The sequence below is a fragment of the Podarcis raffonei genome, chromosome 11, assembly GCF_027172205.1.
Source record: "Podarcis raffonei isolate rPodRaf1 chromosome 11, rPodRaf1.pri, whole genome shotgun sequence".
NCBI lineage: Eukaryota > Metazoa > Chordata > Lepidosauria > Squamata > Lacertidae > Podarcis > Podarcis raffonei.
In genome coordinates, this window is record NC_070612.1 from 41,897,332 (window position 1) to 41,913,854 (window position 16,523).

Here is a 16,523-nt window from a genome sequence, read left to right on the forward strand (position 1 = left end):
AGACAATGGAGTGCGCTTCTGCAGGTGCAGTCAAACTGCTTGTGTTAGCAGCACTTCTCTGGAGTGCAAGCCAGGGCAGCGTGTCTGGAGGTCTTGGACTGCCCAGACAAGACTCTCTTGGCTTCTCTGATGTGGTCCAAAGGGAAGCAGAGCAATCCAGTTGGCACCAGCTGGGCTGCAGGAGCTGTAGGTGCTATCTAACCGTGTTAGGAACTCCACTCTGGATTGCTGTAGGGTTTACTCCTTAGGCTGCCCGCTGCAGGGTTTTGGGGGGCATTTTTGAGGAGGTGAGTCAGCTCCTCCCTGCTCCTCCCCCCCCAAAACACCTTGGCCAAGGGTTGCACATTGAGCACCTGCATCATCATCATCATCATTTTTAATTTGCATACCGTCTTTCTATCTTACAATACTCAAGGCAGTTTACAAGCTGAAGAAACAAAAAATGTACATCTTATAACAATCTAATGCAATACAAAAATGTGATAATAAAACATAACTTTAAAATAGGCAACCTACATCAAAAAGTAACATTCAACAATCATTAGAATAGTATTAAATGATAACATAAAAGTTAAACAGAAATCCACCCAACAGTTACAATAAATAATTTCTAAACAATAATCAATAAAACAACGGCAAGCCACAGTATATAAAATAATACAATACAAATTGAGAAGCAGAGACTAGAGGGTGGGGCAAGGCAAGTGGAAGGAGGCCTTGCCTAATGGAGTCTCTCCCCTCACAGGAACACGATGGCCTCAGAAAAATCTTCACTCTGATGGAGTCAGCCGTCAGTTTGAAGTAAAAGAGGCAAATTGATGGAGACTGATACAACATGTTTATCTACCTATTGACGTTGTAATGGAAAAGATATGGTAATTACGTTATGGAACTGCCAGCTAGAAATGTCATGGGTGAAGGGAGGTGGAGAATGAGGAGGGCAATTTGGTTATTATGAGGTATGAAAAAGCACATACACACCCCAAAAAGGGGCATTTTAAAAAATATATATCAGAGAATGATTTTTAGCAAGCCCATTGATTTTGCTCCTCCTCTTCCCCTGAAATGGTACCCCTAAGAAAGAAAATGGTAGGCGACAGGAACATAGGAGGCTGTCTTATTCTGAGTCTGGCTGTTGGCCCACCTAGCCCAGTTTGGCCTGCATTGACTGTCCATGTCTCTCCATGTTTTCAGAGAGGGGACTTTTCCAGCACTGCCTGAAGATGTCCGTAGAAGATGACCTTCTGCATGCAAAGCGGGTGGTCTACAGCCTGTTACTCTATTTTAAAGGTACGTATAAAATTTCTTGACATCTGCTCTGCTATGAAAGACTGGCACTGTGGCAATTTTTGAACCATTATCTTGTTTTTCCCAGAGTCCTAAGCTGAGAGCCTATTTTAAAGTTTTTATGAGCCCCGTGTGGATGATGATGAGTCCTCAGTAGGATCACATAGCACAAGATTTGATTGGGACCCCAATCTGGTGTTTTGGAAAACAGACCATTTTGACCCAAGGCACTTTGTAGGATGTTCGATTCAGCTTGGGTCTGCTTCATCCCCTCCCCTTTACTATAGGGAAATTTAAGAATGGCTGCTGTAAATTTACCCCCTTTTGAAAGCAGCACTGCAAGCCCATACACGTGCAATGCTTTTACGCCAGCACAGCTGCTGCCTGGCATACACAAAAGGAGTGTGACAATGCTGGTTCAGGGTAAGAGAGTGTTTTAAGTATTATGTCCTGTACGTGGGGGTGCCAATATGAGATTGTTGCATTTTCTTGAAGGTTCATGTACAAGAGGTCAGATGAAGTGTGACATTCACACTCTGCTCTTCCTATGTTGGGACAGTGCTTTGAATGTTTAAATGTAGCAGCCATCATGCCCACTGGATGTGCTGAGGAAAAAACAAATACGAGGCCTCAACAGCAGGATTCATAACCCAAAAGAATTTGAGAATTGAAGCTCACCAGCCTACCTTTTAATTAGGATACATGAGTTTGAAAACCGTGCCAACAAAGACTACAAATTTGGGTTAAGAAGTCATTGCCTTTCGACAGTTTTTCCTTTGTGCCAGCTGCTGAGAGGGGGTTGGGGAGCCAAGAGATGAGGCCAGTAACAGATGGTGAGGAAATAACCATCTCCAGCTCTGTTCTTTTTTTATTTCCAGTTTATACAAACAACTGGTGGAAAGTTTCTAACAGTGCGATCTACTCAGAAGCCCCATTGAGCCCAGTGAAGTTTACTCCCCAGGTTATAGGATTGAAGGCAACATACGGAAAACTTGGCAGAGCAACTTGAAAACTGCTCTGTGGGGGGGGGGGATAAGGTTCTCTTGTAACACTGTGGTCAGCTAGCGAGAGAGAGAGAGAAACAGATTGCCTGCTTAAAGTTCTGTCTGCATGAAATCCAATTCCAATGTGCAGAAAAGTCTATTTATTGGAAGCCCCCTACAGGTATTCAGAGGACAATATTAGGCCCTCGGTTTATGTGGAGAGGATTATGTATTTTTACTTTTGCTTACCATTGAGTGCAATGCTGCTTTTAAAGTTCTATTCAGTTGTTATAACTGAATATTGAATATTTGCAGTAAGATGAATAAGATCTCATATATATATATATATATATATATATATATATATATATATATATATATATATAGCTTAAAAGATCTGAGATTGTATCCTGCAAAAGCATTCAGCAAATATAGGTTGCTACAAGACCTTTGACAGTTAATTTACAACTTGTACTTTGTGGCATTCGGGACGCGGGTGGCGCTGTGGGTTAAACCAGAGAGCCTAGGACTTGCCGATCAGAAGGTCGGCGGTTCAAATCCCCGCGACGGGGTGAGCTCCCCTTGCTCGGTCCCTGCTCCTGCCAACCTAGCAGTTTGAAAGCATGTTAAAGTGCAAGTAGATAAACAGGTACTGCTCTGGCAGGAAGGTAAACGGCATTTCCGTGTGCTGCTCTGGTTCGCCAGAAGCGGCTTAAGTCATGCTGGCCACATGACCCAGAAGCTCCCTCGGCCAATAAAGCGAGATGAGCGCTGCAACCCCAAAGTCGGTCACGACTGGACCTAATGGTCAGGGGTCCCTTTACCTTTACTTTGTGGCCTTGCAGTTGATCCTAATAAAGGTATTGCCCTACTGTGGCTTTTGGACCAGCATGGTTCTTTTTATATGCCAGCTGTGTATCTAGTGACACAGAAACCACCACCAAATTGTCCCCGTACCTAAGATCTGAAGAGGCTCTTGCAAACTTGTCCCATTAACAAGACACATCATTGTTCGTTTAGCTTTTTTACTCATTTCTTCACATGCCCAAAACTAAATGGATATTTAAAAGCACTTTATGGATTAACTGGATCATTTCTGACCACATTTTGCCTCCGAGACATAACACTTGGGAGATTTCACTGAAATATATACACGACGTCATTGTAATGGGATATGTCATTCATACAGATTGTTTGACAAGAACCCCTGGATCTTGGATTCCTGCCCACAGGACTAATCTTGAAGAGGTGGCTAACAAGATGCAATGAAAACAGTTGCACTGAAACAGGCCTCAAGTCTAACTCAAATCTCCTTGCCTTCCGAAATGTAAAGAGGTATGCAAGGGTTATATTTGAAATAAGCGTTTTAAGTTCACTCTATGGGCCTAGATTGGGCAAAAAACTTGCTCTGATTTAGCTTGTAGCTGGGAATCAGGCCTAGAACCTATTGCATGGTATGACTAGAAATTCATCTTGGGGAACAGAATCCAGGAAATGCCATCTTTATCTCACCTGGATGAAAGAAAAAGTATCTTAGCTTGTGCCCCTATTTTATGCTCTCTATTGTTAGCTTTGCATTTAACAATAGTTATGACTTATTATTTATTATTATTATTTATTGAATTTATATACCGCCCTATACCCAGAGGTCTCAGGGCGGTTCATATACTTAACAAGGTAGACATTTACTAGCTGTCTTGCTTTCCAATGAGGCTTGCTTTCAACTAGATGTGCCCAGGATTGCAGTGATATTCTGCTGTATTATTATTATTATTAATAATAATAATAATAATTAGATTTATATACCACCCTTCATCATAAGATCTCAGGGCGGTTCACAGAATAAAGTATAGGATAAAAACAAGTAAATAATTAAAACAAAACAGCAAAACAATAACCCCAACTCCTGCAGAGGAACGTTTTCGCCTGGTGCCTAAAAATGTATGATGAAGGTGCCAGTCAAACCTCTCTGGGGAGAGAGAGCCACTAACAGAGAAGGCCCATTCTTGTGTATCCTTGCACGGGTTGAGAGTGCTAAACAGAAAAAAGTCTCACGTCTCTATATAGTTTTGCAGTGCAGAAGCTTTGTGAGATGCATGGCCAAAAGTTCTGGATCATGCTCCAAGGTTGTACAAAAGAGTTTCAATTAAAGTATGCATCTTCCCCCCCCCCAAATAATATTTATTATGTTTCATACAAATACAACACATACTATAAAACAAAAATAAAAGAGAAAAAAGAAATAAAACAAATATAACGAATAGTAACAAAATATATAACCACAAACACATAGACAATTAAAATTAATTAATTAATTAAACTTCCAACCTCATAAACATATTGCTTGACTTCCTCTAATCTCTTCCATCTGAATTTCCTTGTAACTAAATGTAGCAGTTTTCCAATATCATTATTCAGAAAACAATCTTCCGATTATAATCGAATTTCTTAACATTCTATATCTCATTTATTTATTTAAATCCTAACTTAAACCTAGGCCTATTTAGTACTTTCAAGTAACTTCTAATCTTTAATATTACAATATTTATTCAAATAGTCTTTAAATTTCTTCCAATCTTCTTGGTATTCCTCTTCTTTCTGGTCACGGATTCTCCCAGTGAGATCAGCTAGCTCCCATTCTTCCACAGTTGGTAATTCTTGTGTTTTCCACTTTTTGGCTATTAAAATTCGAGCAGCAGTTGTGGCATACAAAAATACCTTTACATCTTTCTTGGGCAGTTCAGAACCTAATATTCCAAGGAGGGAAGGCCTCTGGTTTCTTAAAGTATGCATCTTTTTCAGGAAACATGTATTTCAGCATGAAAAAATTTATTTAAGATGTTATTTAAATTGGACTTTTGGGCAGCAAAAGCATTCTTTATAATGATGGTAACGGAGAGGAATGCTCTGTTTGCCAAGGCAGATTGATTTAGATCATTGGGGTGGGGGACAATCCACCCTGGGGAAAATGGGCATTTCCTTCATGTACCAGAGTGATAATGATGTTTCTTCTTGCCAAAGTCTCAGCCCAGGCATTTTTACCTAGTTTTGTAGAAGGGAGGAATGAAAGCATGTCTATTGCTAGGTGACTTGAGAACCTAATTTCCTGTTCTTTAAACCTGACAAACTGTCTAGGTTGCATACAGCTTCAGCGATGTGGCGTGAGGGAGAGGAAGAGAGCAACAGTGCAAGGATACTATGGGATCTTAAATAATTAGTCCTACACCCTTTCCAAACAGAGTCCAGCTGTTATTTCCCTTCTGTTCTAGAAACTGTGAGCTGACATTCTTTGTGGGTGAAGTGTGGAATTATTCTCTCCCCCCATCACTGCTATTTCTTACAGTGCTAAAGCACTGCTGCAGAATCTATTCTTACAGGACAAGTGAAGAATATACTCTGACAACTGTTAAAAAAAAATGTAGCTGTTAACAGATCATTCATGTATAAGCGCAAAATCTTTTTTCATATCATGGTAAATTAAATAAGAGCTGGGTAGAAGAACCCCGGGATGCATCTGTTTCACAGTCTTTTACAGTAAAATAATACATCTGCAAACACTTCAGTGTTGGAGACTTGCATAATTTCCCCAGCCATCAATATCATGGGTTTTGGATGTATTGCACAATGTATAAAGAGAACAGTTAGTGAGTGGATCGTGTGTAACCCAGCAGCTCACCCTAGTGCACAGACAATTTTAAAATAATAAAAATATTAATAATGAAGTCAGCAGAAAATTTTGAAGACTAATGCATTGTAATGTAAAATAAACTTAGGTGTCCTACTGACAAGGATCCGAGTTCTTTCCATTGTATTTCAGTAGCTTTGCAGGCAGTATGACCCCTTTATAACCTCGCAACCTGCCCATTAAAATTTGCCTTCTAAATTCCAACAGCTGATTGCACCCACCTCCCACAGGTTTTCTATAGTCTGGATGATGTGCCCTCGGTTTCTACCACAGGCATGTCAAATTGTGTCAGATTATGAACTCCATAAAGCTGCCCAACTATCAGTTCTGGGTACTGGTTAGAGAAACAAGCACACATGCTATTATGAAATCACAGGGAAGTTGAGTTATTATGCTTTTTTATTTCCAGTGAAACCAAAGTATACTACTGCTGTGATCACAGAACGTCTTCACATTTGATGCAAATATGAAAGAGCTATGTACAAAGTAATCAAGTGGCACTATTTTTCAACAAAAAGAAACAACCCAAGCCTCAATTATTATATAATGTAAAACAGGTTATATGCATAACATCCGTAAGCTCCAACTGCACTGCAGTTGCATTACCTTGAACACAAGTGCCACATTAATAATGATCATTCCTTAAGACAAATTTAATATAAGCATTAGACATTAGTTAACAGCGACATGTTTTACTGAGGAAAACTAGTGCAAGCTTTTACTCCTTTTAAATCTGATAATTCTAGCTCTAAATGGTTTCTAAACCATTTAGAAAGGTCATACATTCTCTTTCTAAACTAGTATACTTTAAAGTGTTTTTAATATATATTTATATTTATATATATATACTTACATATAAACCAATTTCACATTGTAATTAAACAGGAGAAATTTACAGTAAAATTTGATGGTTCAAACTCTCTTTTCAGATGTTCGTTTTATTGTGTTCCTGATGTACTGTGGACTGAAGGAGTAGAATCATGATCAGGCAGGAAGGTAACTGTGGGAATAGATGTCTCTGGAAGCACAGGCGCAAGCACATGGCGGCATACAGGACACGTTCCGGACTGGATGAAAGAAAAGGCCATCGATCAGTTACAATGCAGCTACAAGAATTCCAGGTACGCAAGAATGCCAAAATGCAACACCTCAAATAAACGTAGATTTGCGGGTGTGAACCATGAGTGAGTGAAGCAGCCTGTTTACTAACCTAAGACCACAGTCTTTGCATACCTGCTTCTTAGGTGCCATGCCAATTTCAGAGAGATTTCTCTGGAATAAGCAAATTGGGAGACTGCCTTTAGTAGAGGTAGTGAAACATCGAACACAAAATGATGAAATGTGGTATTACTTGTGTTCAATATTTTAAGAAGGTTCTTATCACTAGATTAGATTTTTTTGTTTAAAGTTCACTACTATGTGAAATTGAATTTAGCTTTCTGAAATGAATTTTGCCTAATTTTGCACTCACTACCCTCCCCTCCCCCTGGACTAGTGTCTTGATGAGGGCAGGTTAAGTTAACACTTGTTGCCCCAGCAAATATTGAAATCTCAGGAATTTGTTAGGGTCAAACCACAAATAGAATGTAGTCAAATTTTCCAATATAAAAGGCCTAAAACATTACTAAAACAATATTGCTAACTTGTGTTTCACTGTAATCAAACTTTATAGTAAAGCTGTGAAATTTGCAAATATTCTAAAAACTTTGGGGGTGATAGTGTGGGATCTACTCGTAGGTCTCTGAGTAACTTGCTGTAGACCAGGAAGGACTGCTGATTCCCAACTGTTTAACAATAGCAAACACACTCACACCTGCACCCTACTTTCCCACCTTAATTACCGTATTTTTCGCACCATAGGACGCACTTTTTCCCTCCTAAAAAGCAAGGGAAAATGTGTGTGCGTCCTATGGAGCGAATGCAGGCTTTCGCTGAAGCCTGGAAAGTGAGAGGGGTCGGTGCGCACCGACCCCTCTCGCTCTCCAGGCTTCAGGAAGCTATCCGCTAGCCGTGGGAGACCCAGCTCTCCCACGGCTAGCGGAGCGCTGCATTAATCCCGAAGCTTGGGGCGTGCGGAGCTCAGCGCGCCCCAAGCTTCTGGGTGCTGGCAAGGTCTCTGCTAGCTGTCTAGACCTTGTCGGCACCCAGAAGCTTGGGGCGCGCTGAGCTCCGCAGCCCCAAGCTTCGGGATTAGCGCTCCGCTAGCCGTGTCTAGGCTGCGGATAGCAGCCTGCTTCCCGGAGCGTCGGGCGCCCTGAAAGCAGAGCACCCGGCGCTTCGGGAACACATCCGCAGCCTAGGCAACCCCGCGGGCAGGGATGTCTAGGCTGCGGATAGCAGCCTGCTTCCCGGAGCATCGGGCGCCCTGAAAGCAGAGCGCCCGGCACTTCGGGAACACATCCGCAGCCTAGGCAACCCTGCGGGAGATCCCGCAGGGATGTCTAGGCTGCGGATAGCAGCCTGCTTCCCGGAGCGTCGGGCGCCCTGAAAGCAGAGCGCCCGGCACTTCGGGAACACATCCGCAGCGTGGGGAGCCCTGCAGGAGTTCCCCGCAGGGCTCCCCACGCTGCGGATAGCAGCCTGCCGCCCGGCGGGTGGGGCGCCCTGAAGCAGACATCAGCCAGCCCCACAAGCTCGGGGGACAGCAGGGAGGCGCAGCGCCACTACCCGCTGTTCCACGACCTGGTTCAGTTTCCCTGACCTGCTTTTGGGGGGGGAAATAAAGGGAAATTTTTTCCCCTTTATTTCCCCCCCAAAAAACTAGGTGCGCCCTATGGTCCGGTGCGTCCAATCGTGCGAAAAATACGGTAGGCTGCTGAAAGAAAGCTAACCAGGAGTGAACTTGTGTGTGGAAGGACTGTTACTTAGGTTCAGTTCAGCTACTGAAAACAAATGCCTAGTATCAAATTGAACTGATCTTTATATTCTTTCAATACTAAGTTGAAGTATGACAATCACCACCAGCAGAGCTTTTCTGCCTTTAAACACAAGAACAATTGGATCTCTAGTCAATGAAGCATTTAAAAAATAATTAACATGGCACTGAGCATATTCCTGTAAATAGACTGGATAAAACAATGCACTTTTAGTTATACATTTAAATGTAACTTCAGAAAAGAGCATTATGATGACTATATGTTTGTTTGGCATCTTCACAAAGCACAACTGAAAGCAAGTAGGAAGAAAGCCATGTCCACCGAGTATCATCAATGTTTCACAGAAATTGTGAGTTTTAAAGGCATTTGTTAGATTTCAATGCAAATACACACCTTTTGCAACCAAAGTGTTATGCAGGGCTTATGAAAGAAGTGATGACATGGAAGTTCTGTTACAATTTCTTCTTTGATATACTCACTGCAGCAGATAGCACAGCACTGCTCCTGACCTACAGCTTAGGGAAACAAAGTACATATCAGCCCTGCACTTTCAAAACCTAGGAGATCTCAAAGATTAAGGTGGCACAATTAGAAATATAAGCCTTCTAAGCATAAAGCTTTTGAAACTGGCCTCTAGTTCTAATTGCGGGTCAGATACTGCCATGCTAAAGCTTGCAAAAGAAAAAACCCACAGGCCGCCATTATTTTAATCACAATTTGACCCGAGTTGTCTCATTTATGCTTACCATTGTGATCTTCTGTTATAATAATCTGTGGCAGACAGTCTATGCTCTCCTTACTAGCTGGTGGATGGGCCTGCTCAACATCGATTGCGAGGGACTCTAAATGTGCCAGAGCGGTCTAAAAAGATGCATAAGACAGATATAATTTATTCCTTAAAAAAAAATCCATTTAAAAGGATTGCACGAAGCTCAACAACTGTAGAAAAGGATGGGTACAAATTGACATGCTTCTACATTTCCCCTCAGAAATGCTAAATTGATGTAATACGTATGAGAGATCTGGTTGTAAATATTAATCTCTAAGAATTAATTAAAGAATAAAATTTACTCCTTAATGAACCTGAATCTTTATTACTAAAGTGGATGAACCATCTGTCATCTTTTACTTCAGCAGGGGAGAGCGGTCCAAGTTTGATTGCCTTGGTAACAGCATGGCGCTATCATGGATTAGTCTCTCATTTCAACCAATCACAGTTGTTACCAGTTCAATTTTCAGTTACAACAGTGGTTTGCATAGTTTAATGCTGCTATGGGGCAGGTTATTAAGTCATGCTTCTAAAACATACGCTTCCCTCTTTGTGCCTTGCCCTAGGCAGCTACAGCTTCCTTTGCCACAACTTTGCTATGCTGTCCTTCTCCCCAAAATTGACTGTCCATGGTGCTCAGGGGGGAAGCAGTGGTTACATGCAGTATAATCTCTTAGGAAAATGGGAACCAGATGCCATGGACTGGTTTGCACATACAGAATGAGCTGCAGGTAGGTGATCAGGTGGTTCGATTGGGCTGCAGAATTAGGAACTTGCCTGTGGCGCCATATACTTTGAAGATGCCTTTGTTCAATATTACATCAAGATATTGTCTAAAAATTGAGAAACTCACCCACACAAGGGCTATTATTATTAAACTTCATTGGGTATGTGGCCAAGATAACCAAAACCCCTTTCCATAACCACAAGAATGCAGTACATTTTTGCTCTGGGGTCTAACTGCTTAGACTACATCCATATTTCCAATTAAGTTCTGATTGATTATGCATGGTCATTTTGGTGAACAGATGCCAAATTTCACCTTCAACACTGCATCACAGTGCTTAGTGAAAAGGTCCATAAATTTACATTACTTCCCCAGAAAAATACCAGAATGGCATTATTATTCATCATTTACAAAGAACTTTGCAGTTCTTCAATAAAAAATACATCATAGGAATATCTAAAGCTATGTATTCTTTTAATACATTAATATTTATTCCATTAGACTACTTGCTGTTGTTTTAACTTAATATATTTTAAAAGGGAAACTGTTAGAAAGTCTGAGAGAAAATATGTTCACTTACTCAGGAAATCAAAACAAATAGTACTTTGAATTTATATTGTGCATTTTGAGTGCTCAAAATGTTCCACATACATGTCTTCTGCACTCCCCACAACAGCTACGTAGGGCAGGCCAAGCTCTTTATATTGTAGATATGGGGCTGAGAGGATAGTGTGTGGCCCACAGCTTCTTAGTGAGTTAAAGGCTAACCAAACAAACTTTTGGAGCAACACCACTAGTGTTATGTTAAGCATACAACTCTAGTATTCAGATTTGTGCCAAACATGGTTTGGTTATTTGTTCTCAGGAAGATTAACAACTGCAGCAATGGACCTATGTTGTGCTTTCATAAACCTGTTGGCCACTTAAGGTAAGCTGTACTAAAAACTGCTTGATACAGGTTTTAAGAAGCTTTAAACACTTCTCTTGATGAAATTTTTCCGCAAAACACATTTGCAACCACATTCATTTGTGCATCTGCCTTTTTGCTTTTGGGTGTTTCTATGGCTGTTATTGATCTCCCCCCCCCCCTTTTTGCATTATTGAATGGGTATCACCGAGTTTGGTGCACAAGTGTCGTGAATCACAAGTGTTTCTGAAACCTAGGGCAGCTGACAATTGTGTCCTAGAAGATAACAAGTAATTGGGACAAATTCTGCTGTTGTAGCAAAACTACTATTCTGCTTGTAGTTGTGCAAATATCTGATAGAACTTCATACCATTAATCCACCAGGCAATACAAATATTTCTCAGTAACATCATTCTCTACCTACTTTTCTTACTATTAATTATTATTATTAGCAGCTGCCTCTGCTTGTAGCAGAGTTCTGAATTTTCAAAATTGAAAAGGTTGTCAAAATATGAGAAAATTATGAACTATTCTAACTAATTTATCCTTAGAGAAGAGCCTGTCTGTTATATTTCCTCTGATTTCATGTTTATCTTTTCTAACTCCAACTTCACTGCACAGAATTCCACTGTTTTCAAAGAAGGCGCAAAACATGTAATGAGATGTTGTGACCTTCCACCTTGACCTACAGGGTCTTTCCACTAGCAAGCCAACACAGAAAGGTTATTCACAATGAGAATAATGTATTGCAAACAGTAAAAAATGCAGATCCAGCTGCTTGGAGATGCCACACTTATTAACACACAAACAAATCTAAAAGATTAAGTTTAACTACAGAAGCATGATGACCAAGTTACTTCAATGATTTGGAAGATTAATCTTCTAAACATCTAAAAGAGTTAAAGAATGAAGGAAATAATCATTGCAGTAAGGCTGCCATCTTAAAGAAGGAATAAAACAATTCAATGTTAAGTTATAATAAACATTTGCTTACTTTTCTCTTTATAACTGCTTTGCAACACAATTTCAGTATTTAGTTTAAGTCAGTGGTTCCCCAACTTTTTTCCCTATGGACCACTTGAAAATTGCTGAAGTTCTTGACAGACCACTTAAATCATTTTCCTGTCCATTGCAGCAACCGTAATTCCACAGAATTCAAATCATAATACAATGAAATGAAATGAATGAATGAATAAATGCACAATTCAAATCAATACAAATGTTCAGTGTGATGGATGTGACGTCTCCCATCTTCAACCACAAATTCATATATTTGCCACAGACTATCTGAATGAAGTTTGTGATCTCCTGGTATAGGACATGCATCATACACTTTCAACATAAAACACATCAGCAGGGCACCAGAACTATATTTAACTTAGATAAAAGTTCTGTTGATGAGGGTAGAATACACCCAATACTATTTCTAGATAACATAGGAATGTAAGAAGTATTCAAAAGTATTCAAAGAAGCTAAATAAATATAAGTAAATAAATAAATCCACAGCCAAAACTGCCACAAAATGACAAGTACCAATTATGGTATGGCATCAACATTTTACATTGTGCCTTTTCCAGGAAATTAGACTACCTGCGACTCCAAATCTTACATGCAAAGGCTCTTGTGCACTGTAATGTTCTTGGAAAGGTCACTGAATCTTACAGGAAGGCAATGACTCACTGAATCAGAAGAAAATAGAAAATAAAAATGCTGGCGCTCTGCCATATTAAGTGCATCATCTACATAGATGGAATGGAGGCAATCAGAAATTACAAGTACCTGTGGACACTGGTAAGTCATTTATATGAACATGCTTGTTATTTGAATAGATTCACATTCCCCCACCCCGCACCTTGGATAAAAAGCCCGCAGGAGCCGCGCATCCTTTAAAGAGCGTGCCGCTCTTGGGGGCTTTTCCCCGAGGAGGGAGAAGGGACTGACTGGCAGCGTCAGTCCCTTCTCCCTCCTTGTAGAAAACCCTGCAGGAGCTGCGCGCTCCTTAAAGGATGCGCGGCATCTGTGGGCTTTGGCGGGAGGTGGGGAATACTCCCAGAGGTTGTTGGGGCTGACGGGGGAAGCCCGGGCTTTCCCCTCCAGCTCCAAGAAGCTCTGGGAGAAGCAGACAGGCTGTGTGCAGCCTGTCCGCTTCTCTTTGGGGCTGGAGGGGGAAACTCGGGCTTCCTCCGCCAGCCCCAACAGGCTCCTGAGCAGCTCTGGGGTAGCCGCGCGAAGCCTCCGCAGGGCAGCGGGATGAAGGCTCCCCGCTGCCCTGCGGAGGCTTCGCGGGCTACCCCAGAAGCCAGAACAGCTAGAGAGAGTGCTGCGCAGCACTCCCTCTAGCTGTTTTAGCTTCTGCCTTAGGGGTGCAAAGCCTCCGCAGGGCAGCAGGGAGCCTTCATCCTGCTGCCCTGCAGAGGCTTCACGTGGCTATCCCTGGCTTTTGCCCGTCAGTGATGGGCTGCCCTTCTCCCTCCTCAGGAAAAAGCCCCCAAGAACCACACACACACTCCACACAGCTTGTGAAAGGGAGCGCTGAGCAGAGCCTGGGATGCATACAAGCTCTGCTCAGCACTCCCTTTAAATAATATTTTTTTTCTTGAATTCCCCCTCTAAAAACTAGATGCTCCTTATGGAGCGAAAAATACGGTAGTTTAGTGATGAAGAGGAGTAAAGCATTTTTAAAAAATGTGTACCCCCAAACTAAAGTAGCTAAGGAGTGAAATTGCAAAACATTTCAGTTCCTATGTAAACTAATGGCTGTTTCTGGTGCTGTTATTTTAGCTATAATGTTAAATTCTTACACAGCTCCTCTCTGATAAAGAAATACTAAGCATGTTATTTAAATGCAGCACATAGAAAAGGAATCTTTGTTTAAAGGTGTTGAAATAAATATATTGACAAAGGAATAAAACATTCAACTGAAACAGAGTAGTGTTGACTAGTATATTTTTGCCACTTGAAAACAACTTCTCCAAGCTACTCAAGAGTACAGGGTTTTAAAGGAATCCACCTAAATGTTAATAACACAATACTCAAAGTCAGTTCTGAATTTCCCTCTTAGAACAAAGTTCAAGAAACTGAACTATCTTCTAAAAAGAGTTGTTAGAATCACAAACTTTTCTCTTTTTATAGGATATGAAATAAGACATTGAAAGAAATACACAGAAGTCTTTGGTAAAAGGACAAATGGCTTGTTTTTAAATCAAATAAAATGGAGAACTCATTTATTAATAAGGAATCACACAACTTATTTTTATGCACAATGAAATCCTGTGAGACCAAAGCAAGACAGACATAGGCACACAAACTCTCTTTTTTTCTGTGTAAAAAGTTACTGACATGTACTTTGAAATGTATAATTTATTCAACTGAAGTTGGGAATGCAACTTTCATTTATGATACTGTAATAACAATTACATATTAAAATATCACTATCGTATTTTTAAAGAATATTAAGTATATTTATTTAAAACTATTGTTGATTTCTGCGGTCCCTCAACATGTAATAAAGATTGTATGTGTAAACAAAAAAAAGTTTGCCATTATTCTACGAAAGAAAATATCAAAAATGTCTAAGGAAATGAGTACCAGCATGTGACACCTTAGGGCAACTGCCAGGGTCCACCACAACTGCTGCCAAGTTCTTGCTACCAATGCTACCAATAAGCCTGTCCCAGGCAGCATGCTGGTAGCAACACCAACAAGGGACCTCGCAAGACGAAATTAATTCGTTCCGCAAGTTTTTTCTTCTAGCGAGTTTTTCGTCTTGCGAAGCACCGTTTCCCATAGGAATGCATTGAAAATCAATCAATGCGTTCCTATGGAAACCGCCTTCAGACCAGGTCCGGGGACAGTCTGTCCCCCGACCTCTTCTGAAGGCTGGGGGGGGGCAAGGGCTTTTCTTCCCACCGCCAGCCTTCAGAAGGCTGTTCTGAAGGCTGGCGGTGGGAAGAAAAGCCCTTCTCCCCACCTCCCACCCCGCAAGCTCCGGAGACAGGAGGGCTTTCCTCCCGACTGCCAGCATTTTAAAAGCCCCCAGGACAGCGGAGACTTCTCCGCTGTCCCAGGGGCTTTTAAAATGCTGGCGGGTGGCAGCGAATCCTTCGCTGCCGCCCGCCAGCATTTTCAGATCGCCCCGGGACAGCGGAGAAGTCTCTGCTGTCCCGGGAAGGCAGGTGGGGGGAGCAAAGACTTTTGCCCCCCGCCGGCCTTCAGAAGAGGTCCAGGACCTCTTCTGAAGGCCGGAGGTGGGCCAAAGTCTTTGCTCCCCCCGCCTGCCTTCAAAAGCCGCCGGGATAGCGGAGAAACGCGCTGCGCTTCTCCACTATCCCGGGAAGGCAGGCGGGGGGGAGCAAAGCCTTTTGCCCCCCGCCGGCCTTCAGAAGAGGTCCAGGACCTCTTCTGAAGGCCGGCGGAGATTTCCCTATGGGCTTTCTTCTTGCGAAGCAAGCCCATAGGGAAATTTGTTTTGCGAAGCACCTCCAAAATGGAAAACTCTTTCGTCTTGCGAGTTTTTCGTTTTGCGAGGCGTTCGTCTTGCGAGGCACCACTGTACTTCCCTGAGCTTACTGGTGCCCTGATCTTTAGGAAAGCTAGTGTGGTACAGTGGTTAGTATTAGAGACAAAGTTCAAATCCATAAATAAATATTTTCTGTAATCTACGGGTGTGGCTGTCTCTCACCCCTCAACGTAAGTTATGCTTCAAAAAGTTGGTAGAAACTGAAGGTCTTAACTCCAAGAAATTAGTTTTCTCCTAGCCAGTATTATATATAACTGACTGAAGTTCATCCCATTTTACTAAATGGAAAACCTACATCTCGACAGCTTTTCCAATTATGCATTCAGAAGTCAAAGTGCTTTCCCCCCACTTCAGACATTAGCCAGAAAAATGTGTTTTCCATTTATTCATGAACTCAACAGGGAAAGCACAGATCTAGCATCTTGGGGCAGGAGAAGAAAAGGGGGGAAAGGCAGGGGGGAAAGGATGTACAGGATAATTTCAGCAGTGACAGGCACAATGATTTATTTATTTGAATATTCAGCAGACCTGAGCCAAAAAGCTCAGGACTGGTCCATATGCAACCTTGATGCTCTTTGCTCTGCCCTCTACCATTTCATTTCTCCAGTAGTTGACCACATGTCCAAATTCTGAATCTACATTTTTGAAAACCTCAATCTGCATTATTCATTTAGACCACTAAACACTGCTATTTTAATAACGCAACAACATACAACTCAGGCAATTCCTAATTTAATTTTACTGAGAGAATCCAAAAGGCAACTGACAA

General features: G+C 41.6%; 1 protein-coding gene across 7 annotated transcripts in view; it reads right to left on the reverse strand.

Moving 5' to 3' along the window:
* Positions 1-6,336: 6,336 nt before the first annotated feature.
* PJA2 (praja ring finger ubiquitin ligase 2) overlaps positions 6,337-16,523 on the reverse strand; it is a 41,763-nt gene continuing 31,576 nt past the window's right edge. For all 7 annotated transcript variants that reach the window (XM_053407627.1, XM_053407633.1, XM_053407626.1 and 4 more), the window contains 3 exons: positions 9,578-9,692; positions 9,225-9,346; positions 6,337-7,022 (listed from right to left, as the gene is read on the reverse strand). In XM_053407627.1, coding sequence (XP_053263602.1) covers positions 6,894-7,022; positions 9,225-9,346; positions 9,578-9,692 — 366 coding nt within the window. In that variant the 3' untranslated portion in view covers positions 6,337-6,893. The remainder of the gene's footprint in view (positions 7,023-9,224; positions 9,347-9,577; positions 9,693-16,523) is intronic.